Genomic DNA, 26,845 nt, shown 5'->3' on the forward strand with positions numbered 1-26,845 from the left:
AAAGCACACAGACCCTTGTGAGATATCCTCAGAGGGGTTTATAGAAAGCACACAGACCCTTGTGAGATATCCTCAGAGGGGTTTATAGAAAGCACACAGACCCTTGTGAGATATCCTCAGAGGGGTATATAGAAAGCACACAGACCCTTGTGAGATATCCTCAGAGGGGTTTATAGAAAGCACACAGACCCTTGTGAGATATCCTCAGAGGGGTATATAGAAAGCACACAGACCCTTGTGAGATATCCTCAGAGGGGTTTATAGAAAGCACACAGAGCCTTGTGAGATATCCTCAGAGGGGTATATAGAAAGCACACAGACCCTTGTGTGATATCCTCAGAGGGGTTTATAGAAAGCATAACTTTATATTTTTTAGACAGATAAGGTTGAAATGGGCATGGTTGAATTGACTCAACAACAAAAAACACATATCTAGGTTTAGATTTCTTAAAAACCAGAAAATTAACAGTCATGAGTTAGCTGGCTAACTCATTGATTCTTCTTTGTAATAGCCCTCAGGTATATCAGCTTACTGTGATGGTGTCTGAGCTGTTACTGCCCTCACTGACCTGTCCTCTAGTTCTACCTACAGACACCCACCAGGGGTGGACTAGGACCAGAAATAGGCCCTTGCATTTCTAACACAACGGCCCATTCGTTCCCTTGAGGCCCTTATTATTAGCCAGATGAAAAACAAGTTTGACAGGCCCACTGGGCAAAAAATGGACCAGCTCCTCTGGCATTTGCTGAAATACCAGATGGCCAGCCCACCCCTGACACCCACCACACCTTTACCACACATATCCTTTAGACAGACCTTTTACAACTGTCAACAACGGACCTAAACTCATCACACCCAAAATGTGACAGCTACGTGCATCAACGTTGTACAGTCATGTCTCAGCCTTTTCTAACCAAGGAAGTTTTCTAGGCTCCAGTCTTTCTAGTTTACTTCTCAAGCTCTGACCCTCTGGCGTATGTTAGTTCCCATGAGTCACAGTCAGCTTGTATTACACCTATACCTGTGCTCTCCTCCATTACTTACACCATTAATACACATTGTATAGGCCTACAGAACCCTTTATTTACACCAACTACAGCTTTACTACACTGGAACTCTCATATCACAGGGAGAGCACCTGTCACTCAACCAGTTGTCCTGTCATCTTTCACCCTGGCTTTCTCCCTCCTGTCAGCCACCCAGTCATCTCAAAATAGAAAAAGATTAGATTTTATCAAAGATTTTCATATTGACCGATCTGATATCACTGATCACTTACTGGCATAGCACCCAGCTAAAGAACATTTATCCAAGAAACGCTTCTGTAACTCGTCCCTCTACTATGTTATTGAACTTTCACACAATCAGTCATCAGCAGCTAGCGAGACTCCGACTCAGGGTCTGTAGAGCCTATTGGAACTCACTCCCCTGGTTGAGAATGCCGGAAAACACACAGACCCTAGATATGGGGGAAGGGTGGAGAAGGGGGAAGGGTGGAGAGAGGGGGTGGGTAGAGAGGGGGATGGGTAGACAGAGGGAAGGGTGTGAGAAGGGGGGAAGGGTGGAGAGGGGGGTGGGTAGAGAGGGGGATGGGTTAGAGAGAGGGGAAGGGGTGGAGAGGGGGAAGGGTGGAGAGAGGGGGGTGGGTAGAGAGGGGGATGGGTAGACAGAGGGAAGGGTGGAGAGGGGGAAGGTTGGAGAGGGGGATGGGTAGAAAGGGGGAAGGGTGGAGAGGGGGAAGGTTGGTGGAGAGGGGGAAGGGGAGTGAAGGATAATGAGTGAGAGATTTTCCTTTTAGTACTTTATTTGCACATTGTTACAACACTGTATATAGCCATAATATGACATTTGAAATGTCTCTATTCCTTTTAAACTTTTGTGAGTGTAAAGTTTACTGTTAATTTTATATTGTTTATTTCACTTTTGTTTATTATCTATTTCACTTGCTTTGGCAATGTAAACATATGTTTCCCATGCCAATAAAGCCCTTTTAATTGAATTGAATTAAGAGAGAGAGAGAGAGAGAGAGAGAGAGAGCGAAAGAGAGAGAGAGAGAGAGAGAGAGAGAGAGAGAGAGAGAGAGAGAGAGAGAGGTAGTGGGTGGTCGTACTCATCAGCACCAGTGAACCCTGTGAAGGGGAGGATCACTGAGTTCATTCTGCTTTGGAATGTATGGGGGAGGAAAGCCCTTGTGTCGACTTAGGACCTCACGTTAGCCTATATATACACACCCAATAACCCACCATCATAAAGGACCTCACGTTAGCCTATATATACACACCCAATAACCCACCATCATAAAGGACCTCACGTTAGCCTATATATACACACCCAATAACCCACCATCATAAAGGACCTCACGTTAGCTTATATATACACACCCAATAACCCACCATCATAAAGGACCTCACGTTAGCCTATATATACACACCCAATAACCCACCATCATAAAGGACCTCACGTTAGCCTATATATACACACCCAATAACCCACCATCATAAAGGACCTCACGTTAGACTATATATACACACCCAATAACCCACCATCATAAAGGACCTCACGTTAGCCTATATATACACACCCAATAACCCACCATCATAAAGGACCTCACGTTAGCCTATATATACACACCCAATAACCCACCATCATAAAGGACCTCACGTTAGACTATATATACACACCCAATAACCCACCATCATAAAGGACCTCACGTTAGACTATATATACACACCCAATAACCCACCATCATAAAGGACCTCACGTTAGACTATATATACACACCCAATAACCCACCATCATAAAGGACCTCACGTTAGCCTATATATACACACCCAATAACCCACCATCATAAAGGACCTCACGTTAGCTTATATATACACACCCAATAACCCACCATCATAAAGGACCTCACGTTAGCCTATATATACACACCCAATAACCCACCATCATAAAGGACCTCACGTTAGCCTATATATACACACCCAATAACCCACCATCATAAAGGACCTCACGTTAGCCTATATATACACACCCAATAACCCACCATCATAAAGGACCTCACGTTAGCCTATATATACACACCCAATAACCCACCATCATAAAGGACCTCACGTTAGACTATATATACACACCCAATAACCCACCATCATAAAGGACCTCACGTTAGCCTATATATACACACCCAATAACCCACCATCATAAAGGACCTCACGTTAGACTATATATACACACCCAATAACCCACCATCATAAAGGACCTCACATTAGCCTATATATACACACCCAATAACCCACCATCATAAAGGACCTCACGTTAGCTTATATATACACACCCAATAACCCACCATCATAAATGACCTCACGTTAGCCTATATATACACACCCAATAACCCACCATCATAAAGGACCTCACGTTAGCTTATATATACACACCCAATAACCCACCATCATAAAGGACCTCACGTTAGCCTATATATACACACCCAATAACCCACCATCATAAAGGACCTCACGTTAGCCTATATATACACACCCAATAACCCACCATCATAAAGGACCTCACGTTAGCCTATATATACACACCCAATAACCCACCATCATAAAGGACCTCACGTTAGACTATATATACACACCCAATAACCCACCATCATAAAGGACCTCACGTTAGACTATATATACACACCCAATAACCCACCATCATAAAGGACCTCACGTTAGCCTATATATACACACCCAATAACCCACCATCATAAAGGACCTCACGTTAGCCTATATATACACACCCAATAACCCACCATCATAAAGGACCTCACGTTAGCCTATATATACACACCCAATAACCCACCATCATAAAGGACCTCACGTTAGACTATATATACACACCCAATAACCCACCATCATAAAGGACCTCACGTTAGCCTATATATACACACCCAATAACCCACCATCATAAAGGACCTCACGTTAGACTATATATACACACCCAATAACCCACCATCATAAAGGACCTCACGTTAGCTTATATATACACACCCAATAACCCACCATCATAAAGGACCTCACGTTAGCTTATATATACACACCCAATAACCCACCATCATAAAGGACCTCACGTTAGCCTATATATACACACCCAATAACCCACCATCATAAAGGACCTCACGTTAGCTTATATATACACACCCAATAACCCACCATCATAAAGGACCTCACGTTAGCCTATATATACACACCCAATAACCCACCATCATAAAGGACCTCACGTTAGCTTATATATACACACCCAATAACCCACCATCATAAAGGACCTCACGTTAGCCTATATATACACACCCAATAACCCACCATCATAAAGGACCTCACGTTAGCCTATATATACACACCCAATAACCCACCATCATAAAGGACCTCACGTTAGCCTATATATACACACCTAATAACCCACCATCATAAATGCCAAGAGTGTTCAAAGCTGTCATCAAGGTAAAGGTTGGCTTCTTTGAAGAATCTCAAATATAAAATATGTTTTGATTTGTTTAACACTTTTTTGGTTACTACATGATTCCATATGAGTTATTTCATAATTTTGATGTATTCACTATTATTTTACAATGTAGAAAATAGTACAAATAAAGAAAAACCCTTGAATGAGTAGGTGTGTCCAAACTTTTGACTGGTACTGTAATGCCCACATCACATCAAACCAATTAAGATATTATTAAATAAAATGTAGCTCATACATTGCTGTACTATTTAAATACTTCATGTTAAAAATACATTTTTAGAGCGATATGATGATAGATGTATACACAGTGTAATGTCGATGGCCAGGTTTTCGCCAACAGGGACAGTGAATGGGAAATGGCCAGGTTATGTATGTCACATGTTGAAGAGGAGTGTTGCTGAGTTCATAGTGAGCTGGATGTATGGGGAGAGGAAGTAACCTAACACTACATATAGTGTTTGCTATACACTGTATACACACCCAGAAAAAAAAAGCAAATCTGAAATGAGTTCCTGTTTCACATCAAAGCAATTAACACCTTTATTAAATCAAGAGTAGCCTATACATTATTGTTGTGTGTGTGTGTGTGTGTGTGTGTGTGTGTGTGTGTGTGTGTGTGTGTGTGTGTGTGTGTGTGTGTCAAATCAATCTAATCAAAACAAATAGCATTTTTCACATTTTTTATTTTTTTATTTCACCTTTATTTAACCAGGTAGGCTAGTTGAGAACAAGTTCTCATTTGCAACTGCGACCTGGCCAAGATAAAGCAAAGCAGTTCGACACATACAACAACACAGAGTTACACATGGAATAAACAAAACATAGTCAATAATACATGTGCTGAATACGAGTGAAATTCTTGCTTACGAGTCTTTCCCAACATTGCAGAGTAAAAAAATATATATATTTAATAAAAAATCAAGAGGAAAAAAAATACTTAAATACACAAGTGTGTGTGTGTGTGTGTTTGCGTGCGAGCGTACGTGTGTTGCATGGTGAAGAGGGTCATTGGGTTAATGTTTAGCTGTATGTATGAGAGGATGGAAAGCTTTAGGTCCCTAAGCACGTATGCTATATGCCTCTGTGACTGTATTGGCTTTCCATGCCTAGAAGACCATATCAAATCCAAAAGTGTTTACTATTTGACCGTAAAACATATAGTGAGTGAAGAGAATATTCGCATTGTTGGGAACTTTGTGTTACCTGTCCACACATCTCTTTATTGAAAACACATCTACACATTTCTGATTTATTGAAAACCATTATTAACTAACATTGACATTATACAGTACAAAACAACGCGAACAGCCACATTCACAAAAAAAACATACTGGCATGGATTCTACAGGCTGCGCAGCCCATAATAACTGTATCAATATGATCTTCGTTCTCCTCTCTGTTCCCGCGGTAGCCTACTTCACACGTTAATAATGACTTGTGGTTGTGTGTTTCTCTAGATCAGAACGATGAGAACAGAACTCTGAACTCTGTTCCAGACCCGGTGTGAGGGGTGACCTTGAATGGTGCCGCGTATTCACGTGCGCACTTCTCATGTCCATGAAAGAACCCTTAGCCCACCAGTTTATTCAGAGTTATAGGCCTGCCTAATATAGCATTTAGGATTAGACCATCAGGTACAAAATAGTCATCATATTGGCCTACGCCTTTATCCTAAATCTTTTATACAGTATAACTCATTTTATTCTAGGCATTCATTATAATAACTCTATAGGCCTAAAAAAGCGTGTGCGTGTGTTTACACCGCTCAGCCGTAGTAGACTGAGGCACGAGTAGACTACCCACTCAGCCCGAACCACGAGCCCGAACCACGAGCCCCACATGTATGGGCGGGGCTTTGAGTGCCCCGCTGACCCACCAATCAGCAGGCAGTAAAGCATTCACTGGCTGCATGGATCCACCAATGGGGTTTGTAACTTCAGACGAACAACCAATAGGGCACGAACTAATGTGGGCACGTGTATCCGTGCACATGTTGAAGCTCGTAAACCGTGGAGATAGAAAGAACTAGCAAAGAGGCAAACCAATGAAGGTCCGGCGATCGTGAGAGGAAGGAGACTGCCGACCTGATGTTCCAGCGAGTGTGAGACAAATATCGGCAAGTGGGCTACAGAGAGAGACGTTATCAAGGCCGTTTCTGGCAACCGTGGCCGGTTCTACTGCTGTTATTTAGTTGCAATATTTCAGGTGAGTGTTCTCTTTAAAATGTTACATTGCTACATTCCTGCGTGGTTTAAGGAATTGACTGTGATAGGCTATACCAGAGACATGATACAGCGTTTCCTTAATTACGTCCGTTGTGTTTAGTGTAGGCTAGCCTACTGCTGATTTGTTACGTCGTTGATGTGTTACAGTGTTATAGAGCTGGAGGCTAGCGTTCATTCTAAAAGCATGGAACAATTGCTAGACCTTTGTCAACGTCAGACTTGAACATAATATATTACATTTGTCAGTGTTCGTTAGAAGTATAATTATTGTGCTTAGCGTCATTTGTGTCAGTTGTAATGTTTGTGTTTGTCATGATCACGTTCCTCAAACACACACACACACACCACCTGAGACACAGTGAAATTCCCCTGCAGCCTACATACCTACACGGGGCCGGGCCAACACAGACACACCGAGAGAAAAAGCTGAGGAGTGTATGAGTTTTGGCTCATATGATTCAGTGGGTTGATCCATTGGTCCATGTTATGTCTTTGTATTACATAATATTGGCATGCATCCAGTCATTCATCTTTACATTCCCACAAAGTCTATCTAAATGATAGGCGTAATTGGGACAGCACAAGTCCCAGGAAAGAGCCACCATAGTTATAATCAATCTGTTATAATCGATTTTAGGATTGTTATAATTATGTTACCCAAGTGTACTGTGGTCCTTTTCTTGTAAAAATCACAACTTATGTGACAGACTATTAAACAGTGAAGTGAATTAATAAGTTGTGTGTGTGTGTGTGTGTGTGTGTGTGTGTGTGTGTGTGTGTGTGTGTGTGTGTGTGTGTGTGTGTGTGTGTGGAATCAAAACAAATTGTATTTGTCACATGTGTCGAATATGACGTGTGTAGACTTTACCGTGAAATGCTTGCGAGTCTTTCCCAACAATACAGAGTTAAAAATATATCATTCAAATCCAGAGGAATAAAATACACAACTACACAAGTGTGTGTGGTTATAAAAATCACAACTTCTGTGACAGACTATTAAACAGTGAATTCACGTGTGTGTGTGTGTGTGTGTGTGTGTGTGTGTGTGTGTGTGTGTGTGTGTGTGTGTGTGTGTGTGTGTGTGTGTGTGTGTGTGTGTGTGTGTGTGTGTGTGTGTGTGTGTGTGTGTGTGTGTACATTGCAGAGGGACTATTATCACAGAGGGTTTGCTCTCTAGCAGAATGTGTGTGGTGAGACTTTATCAGTGTGTGTGGGGTGTGTTAAACGGTATGTTGTGTGTGTGTGGAGGGTGTATATACGAAAGTGTGTATTTTTGGGTGGTGGGCGTTAGACCTTGTGTGTGTGTGTGTGTGTGTGTGGAGATACTAGTGTGCTCATGTTACCACTCTTAATGTAGTCTGAGGTCACAAACCAACAGGGACTCCCAGATTAGAGGGGGGGAGGGGAAGGAGTACTGTCTACAGAGGAGGGGGTTACAGGGTAGGAAAAGAGAGGAAGAGATGGGAGGCAGACAGAAAAACTGAGAGGAGGGGGGTGGTATAGTGAGTGAATCAGAGTGAGGGGGGATGGAGAGAAAGAGCGAGTAAGAGGAGAGGAGCGAGAGAGAGAGAGAGAACCCCGGAGGCCGAGGAGGAGAGAGTCAGAGAGAGAAAGACCCATCCTGCCTTATTGGATTCTACTACTGCTTATTCTATTCACACCCTTCCCCCTCACGTTTCACTCTCTCTTTCTCCATCTCCTCTCCCCTCAATGGGAGCCAGACATGCACTGCCATTGTGTGCCTACTGCATGCCCCCAGTCACGCTCTACATCATGTTAAACTAGGCCACTGGTAGACCCACCATTTTGAATTGGTGTTATTATTTTTGGGTTGTAGGATAAAAAAAATTCTCCCCTATAGCAATTTCCACAGCAATGTCGCTCTTCCTCTTTCAATTCAATTTCAATTTAAGGTCTTTATTGGCATGGGAAATATATGTTTACATTGCCAAAACAAGTGAAATAGATAATAAACAAAAGTGAAATGAACAATGAAAAAAAATTAACAGTAAATATTACACTCACAAAAGTTCCAAAATAATAAAGACATTTGAAATGTCATATTATGTGGAAATAGTTAAAGTACAAAAGGGAAAATAAATAAACATAAATATGGGTTGGATTTTTCTTACTCTCAGTTGAATTTACAATGTCATTTGGCTGTTGTCATAGAGGACACATTTTGTTACTTGGCAGTTATTGTAAATCTTTTCTCTGTTTACCCCATTCCCCCTGCTCTCTCACTTCTCCCCCCTTCCCCCCTGCTCTCTCACTTCTCCCCCCTTTCCCCCTCTCTCTCCAATCACACAGTGATGCAATCGCAGGGCAGCACTTCCTCCCAGCCCTCTGTTGATTCGCTGAGCTCCAGTGACAGCTACCTGTTCAACCACTCTGAGCAGGCGGAGGATGACACTGACGTCTTCCTGTCCGAACGCTCCCCCTCCGTCATCCTCTGCACTGGGGGCATGGTCAGGGGCAACGGCAGTGCCGGGGCAGAGAGTCCCGAGTCCCAGTGGGCGTGTGACGGCTTCACTGACCGCGAGGAGGAGGAGTCACGGGGTTCAGAGGTTACTGCAGGTCACCCCAGGGTCACAGCTGAGAGACAGAGAACAAGCGAGACGGAGAGAGAGAAGACAGAGGGAGACCTGCTCTTTGCCCAGAAGGTGAATGTCAGAGAGAGATGAAGGGATTGGGATGGAAGACATCATCTTCCTACAGATGTTTGAGACTGAACCAACTTCAGAGACAGCTTGACCACAGTACTGTACCCCATTAATAATCATCTCTCCCTCTCTCTCTCTCTCTCTCTCTCTCTCTCTCTCTCTCTCTCTCTCTCAGTGTGCTGAGCTGCAGGGGTTTGTAAGGCCCTTACTGGAGCTGCTGAATGGACTGAAGGGGGGACGATTTGACCGTGGTAAGCACCATTCTCCTACACTGGTGTGTGATGCTGCAGCCTGTATTGATCTAGTCTGTATTGATCTAGTCTGTATTGATCTAGTCTGTATTGATCTAGTCTGCAGCTACTATGTCTGTAGTTTTCATCTGTAGGCGTATTGGTGTGTGTGTGTGTGTGTGTGTGTGTGTGTCTGGTGTCTGTATGTGTATGTCTGGTGTCTGTGTGCGTGTGTGTATGTCTGGTGTCTGTGTGTGTGTCTGTGTGTATGTCTGGTGTCTGTGCATATGTGTGTGTGTGTGTGTGTGTATGTCTGGTGTCTGTGTGTATGTCTGGTGTCTGTGTGTGTGTGTGTGTGTGTGTGTATGTCTGTGTGTGTGTGGATGTCTGGTGTCTGTGTGTGTGTGTATGTCTGGTGTCTGTGTGTATGTCTGGTGTCTGTGTGTGTGTGTGTGTGTGTGTGTGTGTGTGTGTGTGTGTGTGTGTGTGTGTGTGTGTGTGTGTGTGTGTGTGTGTGTGTGTGTGTGTGTGTGTGTGTGTGTGTGTGTGTGTGTGTGTCTGGTGTCTGTGTATGTCTGGTGTCTGTGTGTGTATGTGTATGTCTGGTGTCTCTGTGTGTGTGTGTGTGTGTCTGGTGTCTGTGTATGTCTGGTGTCTGTGTGTGTGTGTGTATGTCTGGTGTCTGTGTGTGTGTGTGTGTGTGTGTGTATGTCTGGTGTGTGTGTGTGTCTGGTGTCTGTGTGTATATCTGTGTGGGTGTGTGTATGTCTGGTGTGTGTGTGTGTCTGGTGTGTGTGTGTGTGTGTCTGGTGTCTGTGTGTATATCTGTGTGGGTGGGTGTATGTCTGGTGTCTGTGTGTGTGTGTATGTCTGGTGTCTGTGTGTGTGTGTGTGTGTGTGTGTGTGTGTGTATGTCTGGTGTGTGTGTGTGTGTGTGTGTGTGTGTGTGTGTGTGTGTGTGTGTGTGTGTCAGACAGTGTTACAGTGTGAATGCTGACTGGAGGATTATGTATTTGATTGACAGGTCTGAGTAGTTTCCAGCAGAGTGCAGCCATGGACCGCATCCAGAGGATCGTAGGGATCTTACGGAGACCCAACATCGGGTAAGACCACACACACACACACACACACACACCTGTTTATGTGCGTACTGGACTCAACCCTGCACTACTCAGTTTCAGCATTCTGTCACAACAGCAGAAAGAGAGCTTTCATAATAAGTAGTCCAGTTTGAATGTTTAGAGAGAGAAGTGGATTTAGTCTGGATCTGTGTTTAGTAGATGAGAACAGGAATGTTAATGTCCATGCTATTGTTTTCTAAACATTATAATCCTCCTCTCTCTATCTCTCCATTCTCTCCTCCCTCTCTCTCCACCTCCGTAGGGAAAAGTATATGAACACTCTTCTCCAGGTTGAGACGATGCTGAAGATGTGGTTTCCACAGGTGTCCCCCTTGGCCCCACCTACCGCCCCTACCCTCTTCCCCCCTCACCTCTCCCCCCGGGACAGCCTCAGCAGCACCCCCCCACACAGGCACAGAGACCAGTCGCACATCCCTGTGAAGGTGAGAACACACAAACACTCACGCGCGCACACACAATAATATGTTGATAAGTTGTGGCCGACAACATTCTCTCTGTCTCTCTCCAGAAGCGCAGACTGAGTTGGTCAGACACAGACTCTGACACCCCTCCTCCTGTACTCTTTAAGAGGCTCAACGCCGGTGGAGGAGAGGAGAGGGGGAAGGAGGGGGGAGACGTACCCCCACACCCCCAGGACCCCACCAGCGACCAAGAGAATGAGAGAAAGGAAGATGAGGACAGCAAAGAGACAGAGGGAGAGTCATCGAGCAACAAAGCGGGGCTCTGTTCTGAACCCGGTCCCACCTCGGTCCTTGTAGTGCCCATCCTTTCCCCCTGGAAACCAATGGAGGGGAAACAGCTGCTGCCTGTCATGCCACCTCCCACCACCAGGGGCAGTCCAGCCATGCAGGACAGCCTAATCTCTTCCACCACACCCTTCAACAACCTCCAAAGCCAGCCGCAGCCAATCGGGTGCCAAAGTCAGCCTGTTGCCGGGAAGACTGGGAAAAAGACCGTAAAGACCTGTCAGGGGCGGGTCCAGGCTCATTCAATCACAGCAAAGCCTTTGAAAAGGGTGGAGTGTAAGAGCAGGGTTAACCCCGCCCCTTTATAGACCTGATGCACTGAGCACTCCGACCAGCAGGCTAGTGTGACTACGTCAACATGCAAAAGCTGATGTGCTAGGGAGAGTCGGGTAGAAATGGGCTGCAGTCCAAACACTTTATTTTTAGCCCCTCAGCCCTTGCACTAGCCACTTTCCCTTGGGGGAATCCCCTTTGAACCGGATGCAGTTTGATTGCCATCTTAAGTGGAGGTCCAATTCACTAACGTTGCCCCCTCGGGCCTCGATTTAGCTGGAGGGAGCGAGTGAAGAACTTTGATCACTTGCGGGGTTTATATGACCCACAATTCAATGCAAATTGTAGTCACGTATCATACTCCGGTGGCCGCGAATGTCACGTTCACTCACCACGTCTGACAAAATGATGATTCTAGCTTGCTAAATATATATCAATGACATTGATTTTAGCGTTGCCAAATTGGCTTAGTGTGGTAGTGAGGAGCCTATAAAACCTAGCTAGCTTCATAAACATATTTTGGTGAATTCTGAAATGTATTGCAATAAATGACCAAACTATAAAACTAGCTAGCCAGCTATGGATAACTGTAGCTAGCTACGTTAGCTTGCTAGATACATGAATAGCTTTAGGTTGGTTGTTTTTAAGCTCAACTTCAAGATTTCCACCAAGGACGTTGCCTCTCCGATCATCACTCTCTAATTTGAATTTGGACTGCAGCCATGGTTTTAGGTGCTGATGTGTTTCCTTAATGATGGATCTTTTGCAACTACCTAAACACAATTAGGACCATTCATGAAAATGATATCTGAGAGACTACAGTTATTACTACATGAGGACAGAATGTGTCCTTGTGAATCATAATCACAGTTCCATAACAATCAGATTTTTTTGCACAAATAGTGGTTGTAGATTGGGAAGGTTGGTAAACACCTCTTAAAGCCCATCGCTTGTTTATAGAATATTGGATCTCTGATTGACTGAATGGTATACTCTCTTACTCCACTTAAGAAAAGGTAAATGCCACTATGCAAACTTAATCGAAACGCTGTTGGCTTAGGGATATTTGTGTTTCAGGTGGGTGGAGGCAAGGAGGTGAGAGGTGACGAGGAGAGGATGGTTAGGAGGACAGGTGGGATAAGATTTGGGGATTAAGGATAGTTATATTCCTGGAATGATATTCCTGGAATCTCCTCAGAGATGATGCTTCCAGTGAATAACAGCAGACAGACAGTTCAATAGACCGAGGCATTACGGATAGAAGTGAGGAATAATCCAACTAGCCAGATGCCATTAGACTACTGAATGACCTCTAGAGCTGAATAACATCTAAGAGGACGTGTCAGGAACCTCTACGGAAGTCTAAAGAGGTTTAGAATCTATTCAATGTCAATCCACCAACATGACACAATCTGTTTGTGAGGACGGATGCAAGGTGTTTTGGGTGAAGATCGATTATGACTGTGAAACGAATGAAACACAACTGGGTTTTATTCTGTGTGGAGAAATGTGAAGCGGGTTATCCGTTAAACAATAAATCAAATTTCAATGGTCTAACCGGTAGGGGATAGAATACCAAACAGACCTTAGATCAGCTTCTAGGGACAACTTAATCCTTTAAATGGCTCAGTGAAAGACTAAAGACCACCCAGAGAGAAGAGTCCACTCACAGACAGACATAAACCCTGTTTATTTATTCACATGTTGACTTGACAACGCTGCATTTATTTATTACCTTTATTTATTAATTGGCAGCTGTGTTTCTCGCTCTTTGAACTTACAATTGGTTGACTGATTGGTTGACCGATGCTCTTGGGAAAGTTGCTGTACAACGGTTTGTTTGTGGTTTTTACTGTAATGGTGGGACACATTTTGGGGGGATGATTGGACTTTTGGACTACTGTGCCTTTACCAAATAGGATGTGTACAAAAAAACTAAGCATTTTATTCTTTCAAAGCATTTTCTACTGCATTTTGATAGTTTGCTTGTCTTTCTTAATAGCACAGTGCACAATCAGTCGAAAAAAACACAGTACACAACGCCTAATTCCTGCCTTCAATCTCTTATCTGGCTTCCAGGGGTCTGTTGGGCAAAACTAGCTACCTACTGATCCCACAACAGCAAGGCAAACTCTACTCCAACCTGTGCAGTGGTCATGTGTACAACACAATAGTATTGTATACATATACATCATAGTCTTCTATGAACTAACGACAGTATTCTATACATATACATCATAGTCTTCTATGAACTAACGACTGGCTAATTGATTTCAGTTTTTAGATTGACAGTTGCCTCTTCTCTGGGGTGTATTTTATAGTTGATTATGTAGGTCTGACTGGAGGATATGATCAGTGCTTGCTATCTCCTGTGTGCTTCTTGGCGCTCGTCAAACTTGAAAAACATGTGAGGATCAGAGCTAAAAGGGAGACAGTATGAATATTTATTTTGCACCGTAAGCTGCTATACATAATATGACTAAAACATGATTGATATATTCCTCATAACAAATAATTAATACACATGTATTTACTAATGAAATATAATAATATATGCCATTTAGCAGACGCTTTTTATCCAAAGCGACTTACAGTCATGCGTGCATACATTTCACATATGGGTGGTCCCTGGAATCAAACCCACTATCCTGGCATTACAAGCGCCATGCTCTACCAACTGAGCTCCAGAGGAAATAACTGGTGTACATGATGCATGGTTTACAAAGAGTTTACTTATGCTTAATAAACTGTTTATATGCAGAGCTTCCAGTAAAGCACTTCTAAAACAAGTTATTATGGTTGCATTCATACTCCCTATAGCTTTCTCCAAGGAGAGCCACAACTGAACACATAATCACTGGTAGCCTCCATGTTACCTACCTACCGTCTTTACATGGGGCTGGGGGATGTTTTTATGCTTGAGGTATAAGTTGCTCTTAACCACAGGTCTATGATCAGATTTTTCCTACCCCCAATCCTAACGTTTACCATTAGGGGTTGAAAACACACCTGACCCCGGGCCTGTGGTTAAGGGCCACTTCTTCCTACTTGTGTTTTTTATACAGCTGTTTTGTGACAGAGAAACTGATTGCACAGATTTTTGTGATCTCTTTTCCATGTATGTTTTCTACTGCAGAGACCACCGCTGATTGGTCAGAAATAATATGTCTTGTTTATTTCAACTGCCTTTTTATATCTTAGTAGATGCTGTATTCACCCCCTGCCTCCTCCCCCTCTCTACTCCTCCCTCCCCCTCTCTATGCTCTGCCCTCCCTCCTCCCCTTCTCTATCATTCGCCCTCCCTCCAACCCTCTGCTCCTCCCTCCCCCTCTCTCTACTCCTCCCTCCCCCTCTCTATGCTCTGCCCTCCCTCCTCCCCTTCTCTATCATTCGCCCTCCCTCCAACCCTCTGCTCCTCCCTCCCCCTCTCTCTACTCCTCCCTCCCCCTCTCTATGCTCTGCCCTCCCTCCTCCCCTTCTCTATCATTCGCCCTCCCTCCCTCCAACCCTCTGCTCCTCCCTCCCTCCCCCTTTCTCTACTCCTCCCTCCCCCTCTCTATGCTCTGCCCTCCCTCCTCCCCTTCTCTATCATTCGCCCTCCCTCCAACCCTCTGCTCCTCCTTCCCTCCCCCTTTCTCTACTCCTCCCTCCCCCTCTCTATGTTCTGCCCTCCCTCCTCCCCTTCTCTATCATTCACCCTCCCTCCAACCCTCTGCTCCTCCCTCCCTCCCCCTTTCTCTACTCCTCCCTCCCCCTCTCTATGTTCTGCCCTCCCTCCTCCCCTTCTCTATCATTCGCCCTCCCTCCAACCCTCTGCTCCTCCTTCCCTCCCCCTTTCTCTACTCCTCCCTCCCCCTCTCTATGTTCTGCCCTCCCTCCTCCCCTTCTCTATCATTCACCCTCCCTCCAACCCTCTGCTCCTCCCTCCCTCCCCCTCTCTCTACTCCTCCCTCCGTCTCTGCCACATTCTACTACTTTTGCCCTCTTCCCTTTCTCTCTCATATCTGTTCATCCCTTTCTCTCCCTCTCTTAACTTCTCTCACTATTTCTCTGTTTCTCACTCTTACTCTGCTGTCACTGTGTTACTCTTCGGAGTACTTTTTACATTGATGATACAAAAATAAAATCTTTTAATAAATGACACTTTTGAAGATACATTTTTTGAGTTCTCTGTTATGTGTGTATGCATGGATGTTGGTGTTGGGTTAGAGTGTGTTGGTATGCTGGGTTAAAGTGTGTTGGGTTAGAGTGTGTTGGTATGTTGGGTTAGAGTGTGTTGGTATGTTGGGTTAGAGTGTGTTAGTATGCTGGGTTAGAGTGTGTTGGATTAGAGTGTGTTGGTATGTTGGGTTAGAGTGTGTTGGTATGTTGGGTTAGAGTGTGTTGGTATGTTGGATTAGAGTGTGTTGGTATGTTGGGTTAGAGTGTGTTGGTATGTTGGGTTAGAGTGTGTTGGTATGTTGGGTTAGAGTGTGTTGGTATGTTGGGTTAGAGTGTGTTGATATGTTGAGTTAGAGTGTGTTGGTATGCTGTGTTAGAGTGTGTTAGTATGCTGGGTTAGAGTGTGTTGGTATGTTGGGTTAGAGGGTGTTGATATGTTGAGTTAGAGTGTGTTGGTATGCTGTGTTAGAGTGTGTTGGTATGTTGGGTTAGAGTGTGTTGGTATGTTGAGTTAGAGTGTGTTGGTATGCTGTGTTAGAGTGTGTTGGTATGCTGTGTTAGAGTGTGTTGGTATGTTGAGTTAGAGTGTGTTGGTATGTTGGATTAGAGTGTGTTGGTATGTTGGGTTAGAGTGTGTTGGTATGTTGGGTTAGAGTGTGTTGGTATGTTGGGTTAGAGTGTGTTGGTATGTTGGGTTAGAGTGTGTTGGTATGTTGGGTTAGAGTGTGTTGGTATGTTGGGTTAGAGTGTGTTGGTATGCTGTGTTAGAGTGTGTTGGTATGCTGTGTTAGAGTGTGTTGGTATGTTGGGTTAGAGTGTGTTGGATTAGAGTGTGTTGGTATGTTGGGTTAGAGTGTGTTGGTATGTTGGGTTAGAGGGTGTTGATATGTTGAGTTAGAGTGTGTTGGTATGCTGTGTTAGAGTGTGTTGGTATGTTGGGTTAGAGTGTGTTGGGTTAGAGTGTGTTAGTATGCTGGGTTAGAGTGTGTTGGTATGTTGGGTTAGAGTGTGTTGGTATGTTGGGTTAGAGGGTGTTGATATGTTGAGTTAGAGTGTGTTGGTATGTTGGGTTAGAGTGTGTTGATATGTTGAGTTAGAGTGTGTTGGTATGTTGGGTTAGAGTGTGTTGGTATGTTGAGTTAGAGTGTGTTGGTATGTTGGGTTAGAGGGTGTTGATATGTTGAGTTAGAGTGTGTTGGTATGCTGTGTTAGAGTGTGTTGGTATGCTGTGTTAGAGTGTGTTGGTATGTTGGGTTAGAGTGTGTTGGATTAGAGTGTGTTGGTATGTTGGGTTAGAGTGTGTTGGTATGTTGGGTTAGAGGGTGTTGATATGTTGAGTTAGAGTGTGTTGGTATGCTGTGTTAGAGTGTGTTGGTATGCTGTGTTAGAGTGTGTTGGTATGTTGGGTTAGAGTGTGTTGGATTAGAGTGTGTTGGTATGTTGGGTTAGAGTGTGTTGGTATGTTGGGTTAGAGGGTGTTGATATGTTGAGTTAGAGTGTGTTGGTATGCTGTGTTAGAGTGTGTTGGTATGTTGGGTTAGAGTGTGTTGGGTTAGAGTGTGTTAGTATGCTGGGTTAGAGTGTGTTGGTATGTTGGGTTAGAGTGTGTTGGTATGTTGGGTTAGAGTGTGTTGGTATGTTGGGTTAGAGTGTGTTGGTATGTTGGGTTAGAGGGTGTTGATATGTTGAGTTAGAGTGTGTTGGTATGCTGTGTTAGAGTGTGTTGGTATGTTGGGTTAGAGTGTGTTGGGTTAGAGTGTGTTAGTATGCTGGGTTAGAGTGTGTTGGTATGTTGGGTTAGAGTGTGTTGGTATGTTGGGTTAGAGTGTATTGGTATGTTGGGTTAGAGTGTGTTGGTATGTTGGGTTAGACTGTGTTGGTATGCTGGGTTAGAGTGTGTTGGTATGTTGGGTTAGAGTGTGTTGGTATGTTGGGTTAGAGGGTGTTGATATGTTGAGTTAGAGTGTGTTGGTATGCTGTGTTAGAGTGTGTTAGTATGCTGGGTTAGAGTGTGTTGGTATGTTGGGTTAGAGTGTGTTGATATGTTGAGTTAGAGTGTGTTGGTATGCTGTGTTAGAGTGTGTTGGTATGTTGGGTTAGAGTGTGTTGGTATGTTGGGTTAGAGGGTGTTGATATGTTGAGTTAGAGTGTGTTGGTATGCTGGGTTTGTAATGGTTTCTATTGAGAAGTAGAGGAGTCAGGCGCAGGACACAGGAATAAGTGTAAACAAAACGTGTTTACTCAAAATTATCAATAAACTTCTCACAGAAAAATGACATGGTTTAAAAAAAACACCAACAACCACAAAACAGGAAACAATCACGGACAAGACAAACAGGAAAGGCAGAGGGTTAAATAATGAACATAATTAGGGAAATCAAAAACAGGTGTACACAATAAAGACAAAACCAAACGAACAGTGAAACATCGATCGGTGGTAACTAGTAAGCCGGTGACGTCGACCGCCGAACGCCGCCCGAACAAGGAGAGGGGCCGACTTCGGTGGGAGTCGTGACAGTACCCCCCTCCTGACGCGCGGCTCCAGCTGCGCGCCGACACTGGCCTCGGGGACGACCCGGAGGACGGGGAGCAGGGCGATCCGGACGGAAGCGGTGAAAATCCTGGATTAACGATGGGTCCAGGATGTCCTCCACCGGTACCCAGCTTCGCTCCTCCGGGCCGTACCCCTTCCACTCCACGAGGTACTGAAGGCCCCTCGCCCGACGTCTAGAGTCCATAAGGGCTCGTACTGTATACGCCGGGGCCCCCTCGATGTCCAGAGGGGGCAGAGGAACCTCCCGCACCTCCGACTGCTGGAGCGGACCAGCCACCACCGGCCTGAGGAGAGACACATGGAACGAGGGGTTAATATGATAATCAGGGGGAAGTTGTAACCTATAACAAACCTCGTTCAATCTCCTCAGGACTTTAAATGGCCCCACAAACCGCGGACCCAGCATCCGGCAGGGCAGGTGAAGGGGCAGGTTTCGGGTCGAGAGCCAGACCCGATCACCCGGTGCATAAACCGGGGCCTCACTGCGGTGGCTGTCGGCATTCGCCTTTTGCCGCCTGATGGCTCATTGAAGACGTACATGGGCAGCGTTCCATGTCTCCTCCGAGTGCCGAAACCATTCATCCACCGCAGGAGCCTCGATCTGGCTCTGATGCCATGGTGCCAGGACCGGCTGATACCCTAGCACACACAGAAAAGGGGTAAGGTTAGTAGAAGAGTGGCGTAGGGAATTTTGGGCCATCTCTGCCCAGGGGATTAACGATGCCCACTCTCCCGGCCGGTCCTGGCAATAGGACCGCAGAAACCTACCCACCTCTTGGTTGACTCTTTCCACCTGCCCGTTACTTTCGGGGTGGAACCCTGAGGTAAGGCTGACCGAGACCGCCAGGCGTTCCATAAACGCCCTTCAGACTCTAGACGTAAATTGGAGACCCCGATCAGACACTATATCCTCAGGCACCCCGTAGTGCCGGAATACATGGGTGAACAGGGCCTTCGCAGTCTGTAGAGCCGTAGGGAGACCGGGCAAAGAAAGGAGATGGCAGGACTTAGAAAACCGATCCACAACGACCAGGATTGTAGTGTTACCCCATGACGGGGGGAGATCCATCACGAAATCCACCGATAGGTGTGACCACGGTCGTTGCGGAACGGGAAGGGGTTGTAATTTCCCTCTGGGCAGATGTCTAGGTGCCTTGCACTGTGCGCATACCGAACAGGAGGAGACATAAACCCTCACGTCCTTGGCTAATGTGAGCCACCAGTACTTCCCCGTAAGGCAGCGCACCATCCGACCGATACCAGGATGACCAGAGGAGGGTGATGTCGGGGCCCAACAGACCAAACGATCGCGAACATCAAACGGCACGTACACGCGCCCAACGGGACACTGGGAGGGAGTGGGTTCTGCACGTGACGCCCGTTCGATGTCCGCGTCCACCTCCCATACCACCGGTGCCACCAGGCATGAAGCTGGAATTATGGGAGTGGGCTCTGTGGACCGCTCCTCTGTATCATACAGCCGGGACAGTGCATCTGCCTTGACGTTCTGGGAACCTGGTTTGTAGGAAAGAGTGAAAAGAAAGCATGTGAAAAACATAGCCCACCTAGCCTGGCGAGGGTTCAGTCTCCTCGCTGCCCGAATGTACTCCAGATTTCGGTGGTCAGTCCAAATGAGAAAAGGATGTCTAGCCCCCTCAAGTCAATGTCTCCATGCTTTCAGAGCCCCGACAACAGCTAATAACTCCCTATCCCCCACATCATAGTTTCGCTCCGCTGGGCTGAGCTTCTTCAAAAAGAAAGCACAGGGGCGGAGTTTTGGTGGTTTACCCGAGCGCTGAGATAGCACAGCCCCTATTCCAGCCTCGGATGCGTCCACCTTAACTATGAACGCTAAGGAGGGATCAGGATGCGCCAGCACTGGAGCCGTGGTAAACAGAGCCTTCAGGTTACCAAAAGCTCTGTCCGCCTCAGCCAACCACCGCAATCGCACCGGTCCCCCCTTCAGTAAGGAGGTAATGGGAGCCGCCACCTGGCCAAAATCCCGGATAAACCTCCGGTAGTAGTTGGCAAACCCTAAAAACCGCTGCACCTCCTTTACCGTGGTTGGAGTCGGCCAATTAAGCACGGCTGAAATGCGGTCAGTCTCCATCTCCACCCCTGACGCGGACAAACGGTACCCAAGGAAGGAGACAGACTGTTGAAAGAACAGACATTTCTCCGCCTTGACGTAAAGGTCATGCTCCAACAGTCGACCAAGCACCATTCGTACAAGGGACACATGCTCAGCGCGGGTAGTGGAGTATATTAGAATATCATCTATATACACCACTACACCCCGCCCATGCAGGTCCCTGAAGATCTCATCCACAAATGATTGGAAGACGGATGGAGCATTCATTAACCCATACGGCATGACGAGGTACTCATAGTGCCCAGAAGTAGTGCTAAATGCCGTCTTCCATTCATCCCATCCCTTGATACGCACCAGGTTGTACGTGCTCCTGAGGTCCAATTTTGTGAAGAAGCGCGCCCCGAGCAATGACTCTGTCATACTGGCGATCAGAGGCAGCGGGTAACTGTATTCAACAGTAATCTGGTTCAAACCTCGATAGTCAATGCACGGGCGTAAACCTCCATCCTTCTTCTTCACAAAAAAGAAACTCGAGGAGACAGGTGAAATGGAGGGCCGAATGTATCCCTGTCCCAGAGATTCAGCGACACATGTTTCCATAGCCGCCGTCTCCTCCTTTGACAGAGGATACACGTGACTCCTGGGAAGTGCAGCGCCCTCCAGGAGATTTATCGCACAATCCCCCGGTCGATGGGGTGGTAATTGAGTCGCCTTCCTTTTACAGAAGGCGATTGCCAAATCGGCATATTCGGGAGGAATGTGCATGGTGGAAACCTGGTTTGGACTTTCCACCGTAGTGGCACCTAAGGAAACACCTAAACACCTCCCTGAACACTGACAGGACCATCCCTTGAGAACCCTCTGTTGCTACGAAATAATAGGATCATGAGAAGCCAACCAGGGAAGACCCAACGCAACGGGAAACGCAGGAGCGTCAATCAGAAAGAGACTAATACTCTCTTCATGACTCCCCTGCGTTACCATAGCAATGGGAGCTGTGACCTCCCTAATCAGCCCTGACCCCAACGGACGACTATCTAGGGCATGTACAGGGAAGGGAACATCAACGGGAACAATAGGAATCCCTAATCTATGGGCTAAGGACCGATCAATAAAGTTCCCAGCTGCGCCTGAATCTACTAGCGCCTTATGCTGGGAATGTGGGGAAAACCACGGAAATCCTATAGATACCCACATGTGAGCAACAGGGGGGTCTGGGTGAGTCGTGTGCCTACTCACCTGAGATGAACCACCAGTGTTCCGCCTACCACCTCGACTACCTGGAAAACCTCCCCAGCACCGACCAGCAGTGTGCCCTCTGCGGTCACCTCTAGTGCCTGGAATGGTCTTCCCTCCGGTCTCCCTAGTACCAGCCCCTCCCAACTCCATAGGAGTTGGTTCTAAGGGACTGGGGGATGGAACCAACGGACCCCGATCCGGACGTCCGCGGGAGGCCAGCAGGTTATCCAGCTGGATCGATAAGTCCACCAGCTGGTCCAGGTGGATGGTGGTGTCCCTGCAGGCTAGCTCCCTACGAACGTCCTCTCGCAAACTACACCTGTAGTGATCGATCAGGGCCCACTCATTCCACCCCGCACCAGCCGCCAGAGTTCTAAAGTCCAGTGCAAACTCCTGAGCGCTCCTCATCTCCTGTCTTAAATGTAACAAGTGCTCTCCCGCCGCTCTCCCTTCTGGTGGATGATCAAATACTGCCCGAAAGCGGCGGGAGAAGTCCTCGTAGTCTTCCAGAGTCGGGCCTTCCTCTTCCCAGATGGCGTTGGCCCACTCCAGGGCTTTACCAGTCAGACAGGAGATGAGGGCGCTCACTCTCTCGCGTTCCGAGGGTGCCGGCTGGACAGCCGCCAGGTAGAGCTCCAGCTGGAGTAGGAACCCCTGGCACCCGGCAGCTGTTCCGTCATACGCACCTGGGAGCGAGAGCCGAATCCCACCGGATACTGACGACGGATGGGTAGAAATGGGTGTATCGGGAGGTGCGACTGGCGGTGGTGTGGCTGGGTTGAAGGGAAATCTTGTTCTCTCCACTCTCTCCATGGTCTGCAGCACGCAATCCATAGCTGTCATGAGACTCTGTATATTACTCGCTTGCTGCTGGACGCGCTCCTCTACAGTAATAGGAAGGCTGGCTGCTCCTGCTGACTCCATAGTCTGGTCCGTGATTCTGTAATGGTTTCTATTGAGAAGTAGAGGAGTCGGGCGCAGGACACAGGAATAAGTGTAAACAAAACGTGTTTACTCAAAATTATCAATAAACTTCTCACAGAAAAATGACATGGTTTAAAAAAACCACCAACAACCACAAAACAGGGAACAATCACGGACAATACAAACAGGAAAGGCAGAGGGTTAAATAATGAACACAATTAGGGAAATCAAAAACAGGTGTACACAATAAAGACAAAACCAAACGAACAGTGAAACATCGATCGGTGGCAACTAGTAAACCGGTGACGTCGACCGCCGAACGCCGCCCCGAACAAGGAGAGGGGACGACTTCGGCGGGAGTCGTGACAGGGTTAGAGTGTTGGTATGTTGGGTTAGAGTGTGTTGGGTTAGAGTGTGTTGGTCTGTTGGGTTAGAGTGTGTTGGGTTAGAGTGTGTTGGTATGTTAAGTTAGAGTGTGTTGGTATGTTGGGTTAGAGTGTGTTGGTATGTTAAGTTAGAGTGTGTTGGTATGTTGGGTTAGAGTGTGTTGGTATGTTGGGTTAGATTGTGTTGGGTTAGAGGGTGTTGGTATGTTGGGTTAGAGTGTGTTGGATTAGAGTGTATTGGTATGCTGGGTTAGAGTGTATTGGTATGCTGGGTTAGAGTGTGTTGGTATGTTGGGTTAGAGTGTGGTTGGTATGTTGGGTTAGAGTGTGTTGGTATATTGGGTTAGAGTGTGTTAGTATGCTGGGTTAGAGTGTGTTGGATTAGAGTGTGTTGGTATGTTGGGTTAGAGTGTGTTGGTATGTTGGGTTAGAGTGTGCTGGTATGTTGGGTTAGAGTGTGTTGGATTAGAGTGTGTTGGTATGTTGGGTTAGAGTGTGTTGGTATGTTGGGTTAGTGTGTTGGGTTAGAGTGTGTTGGTATGTTGGGTTAGTGTGTTGGGTTAGAGTGTGTTGGTATGTTGGGTTAGAGTGTGTTGGTATGCTGGGTTAGAGTGTGTTGGTATGCTGTGTTAGAGTGTGTTGGTATGTTGGGTTAGACTGTGTTGGTATGTTGGGTAGTCCTAAAGAGTAGTTTACAGCATGTGACTCAATGGGGTGTGGATTTAGAGTTTGTAAATTTCGGAAAGGTGGAGAGAGAGATAGAGAGAGAGAGAAATGGGTCTGTTATTAGACTGAGCCTCAGTAATCTGAGGGGGGGGGGGCTTTATCCTCCTTCCTGCTGCTGCCTGGCCTGCCTCCTCTACTACATAATCTATGTGCTTGTTTACTACATGACATTAACATGAAATCTACTACGTTCACTGTACAGTTACATAACACTACACTGATGGATCTGCTGGATGCATACATATTTGTACCTAATCTGATTTAGGTGTGTGTGTCTGTGCTTTCAGTATCATCCTCCAGACTGCTAGGACGTAACTCGTACAGTATATGTACAGTATTAACACTTTTGACTTGCCTCCTTCGATCCCCCTCTGAGAGGATACGCCACAAGCACCCCCCCCCCCCCCCCCCCCCCCCACACACACACACACACACACACACACACACACACACACACACCTAAATCAGATGAGGTACCCCTCCAGGTGAGACCATGGCCATTGTGGAACGGGTAAGGGGTGTAACTTACCTCTGGGCAGGTGCCTAGGAGCCTTACACTGGGCGCACACCGAGCAGGAGGAAACATAAATCCTCACGTCCTTGGCCAAGGTGGGCCACCAGTACTTCCCACGCAAACAGCGCACTCTCCGACCGATACCTGGATGACCACAGGAGGGTAACGTGTGAGCCCAATAGATCAGCCTGTCACGGACAGCAGACAGAACGTACAGATGCCCAGCGGGACACTGGAGGGGAGCGGGCTCTGCACCTAACGCCTGCTCAATGTCCGCGTCCAGCTCCCATACTACCAGTGCCACCAGGCAGGAAGCCGGGAGTATGGGGGTGGGATCCATGGGCCGCTCCTCTGTGTCATACAGCCGGGACAGTGCGTCTGCCTTGACGTTCTGGCAACCTGGTCTGTACGAAAGGGTGAAAACAAAACGGGTAAAAAACATGGCCCACCTTGCCTGGCGAGGATTCTGTCTCCTCGCTGCTCGGATGTACTCCAGATTGCGGTGGTCAGTCCGGATGAGAAAAGGGTGTTTAGCCCCCACAAGCCAATGTCTCCACGCTTTAAAAGCCTTGATGACAGCCAACAGCTCCCGGTCCCCCACATCATAGTTTCGCTCCGCCAGGCTGAGCTTCCTCGAGAAGAAGGCACAGGGGCGGAGCTTCGGTGGCGTACCCGAGCGCTGAGAGAGCACGGCTCCTATCCCAGCCTCGGACGTGTCCACCTCCACTGTGAACACCAAAGAGGGATCCGGATGGACCAGCACAGGAGCCGAGGTAAACAGGGCCCTTAGGTGAACAAAAGCCCTGTCCGCCTCAGCCGACCACTGCAACCGAACCGGACCCCCCTTCAGCAGTGAGGTAATGGGAGACGCTACCTGACCAAAACCCTGGATAAACCTCTGCTAGTAATTGTCAAACCCTAGAAAACGCTGCACCTCCTTTACCGTGGTGGGAGTCGACCAATTACGCACGGCTGAAATGCGGTCACTCTCCATCTCCACCCCTGAGGTGGAAATGCGGTATCCTAGGAAGGAGACAGACTGCTGGAAGAACAGGCATTTCTTAGCCTTGACATACAGGTCATGCTCCAACAGTCGACCAAGCACCCTGCGCACCAAGGACACATGCTCGGCGCGTGCAGCGGAGTATATCAGAATGTCATTGATATACACCACTACACCCTGCCCGTGCAGGTCCCTGAAAATCTCGTCCACAAAGGCTTGGAAGACTGACGGAGCATTCATCAACCCGTACGGCATGACGAGGTACTCATAATGCCCTGAGGTGGTACTGAACGCTGTCTTCCACTCGTCTTCCTCCCGGATACGCACCAGGTTGTAAGCGCTCCTGAGATCTAGTTTCGTGAAGAAGTGCGCCCCGTGCATTGACTCAATCGCTGTGGCTATGAGAGGTAGCGGGTAACTGTACTTCACAGTGATCTGGTTAAGAGCTCGATAGTCAATACACGGGCGCAGACCCCCCTCCTTCTTCTTCACAAAAAAGAAACTCGAGGAGGCGAGTGAAGTAGAGGACCGAATGTACCCCTGACACAGAGATTCGGAGACATATGTTTCCATAGCCGCCGTCTCCGCCTGTGACAGGGGATACACGTGACTCCTGGGAAGTGCGGTGTCTACCAGGAGATTTATCGCACAATTCGCCCCGACGATGGGATGGTAATTGTGTCCCCTTCTTTTTGGAGAAGGTGAGAGCCAATTCGGAATATTCGGGGGGAATGCGCACGGTGGAGACCTGGTCTGGACTTTCCACCGTAGTAGCACCAACAGAAACCCCTAAACACCTCCCCGAGCACTCTCGTGACCACCCCGTGAGAGCCCTCCGTTGCCATGAAACAGTGGGGTCATGACAGGCTAACCAGGGTAGGCCTAGCACCACGGGAAACGCAGGAGAGTCAATGAGGAAGAGACAGATTCTCTCCTTGTGACCCCCCTGTGTCACCATACCCAGGGGAGTGGTGGCCTCCCTAATCAACCCTGACCCTAATGGTCGACTGTCTTAGGCATGAACTGGGAAGGGCATAGCCACTGGAACAATGGGGATCCCTAAACAATGGTCGAATGATCTGTCTATGAAATTCCCAGCCGCACCTGAATCGACGAGCGCCTTATGCTGGGAATGCGGGGAAAACTCAGGAAAAGTAACATACACAAACAGGTGTGCAACAGAGGGTTCTGGGTGAGACTGGTGCCGGCTCACAAGGGGTGACGCCAGAGTGCCCTGCCTGCTGCCTCGACCCCCAGAGGAACCAACTCGGCACCGACCGGCAGTGTGACCTCTGCGGCCACAGATGGTGCACGTGACGGAACCTCCTCTGGTCTCCCTGAGTGCAGCACCTCCCAGCTCCATGGGCATCGGAGCGTTGGTGCTGGGGAATGGAACCGACAAACCCCGCTCTGGACGTCCGCGGGTAGCCAGCAGGTTATCCAGCCGAATGGACAGGTCCACC

At 47.1% G+C, this 26,845-nt stretch overlaps 1 protein-coding gene across 1 annotated transcript; it reads left to right on the forward strand.

The window, feature by feature from the left end:
- Nucleotides 1-6,475: 6,475 nt before the first annotated feature.
- LOC123743167 (uncharacterized) lies at nt 6,476-15,924 on the forward strand. The gene is made up of 6 exons (XM_045718863.2): nt 6,476-6,709; nt 9,040-9,392; nt 9,568-9,643; nt 10,647-10,725; nt 11,006-11,186; nt 11,273-15,924. The coding sequence occupies exons 2-6, from the start codon at nt 9,042-9,044 to the stop codon at nt 11,816-11,818; spliced, it is 1,233 nt and encodes a 410-aa protein (XP_045574819.1). The 5' UTR covers nt 6,476-6,709; nt 9,040-9,041; the 3' UTR covers nt 11,819-15,924.
- The last annotated feature ends 10,921 nt before the right edge of the window (nt 15,925-26,845 follow it).

This window comes from Salmo salar, chromosome 05 (genome assembly GCF_965601325.2).
Source record: "Salmo salar chromosome 05, fSalSal1, whole genome shotgun sequence".
NCBI classification, from domain to species: domain Eukaryota; kingdom Metazoa; phylum Chordata; class Actinopteri; order Salmoniformes; family Salmonidae; genus Salmo; species Salmo salar.

Excerpts from the sequence above, each read along its gene's own strand:
- LOC123743167 (XM_045718863.2), top strand. The coding sequence starts at position 9,042 with ATGCAATCGCAGGGCAGCACTTCCTCCCAGCCCTCTGTTGATTCGCTG. Across the intron at positions 9,393-9,567 it reads ACCTGCTCTTTGCCCAGAAG|TGTGCTGAGCTGCAGGGGTT; the intron begins GTGAATGTCAGA and ends TCTCTCTCTCAG. Across the intron at positions 9,644-10,646 it reads GGGGGGACGATTTGACCGTG|GTCTGAGTAGTTTCCAGCAG; the intron begins GTAAGCACCATT and ends TTTGATTGACAG.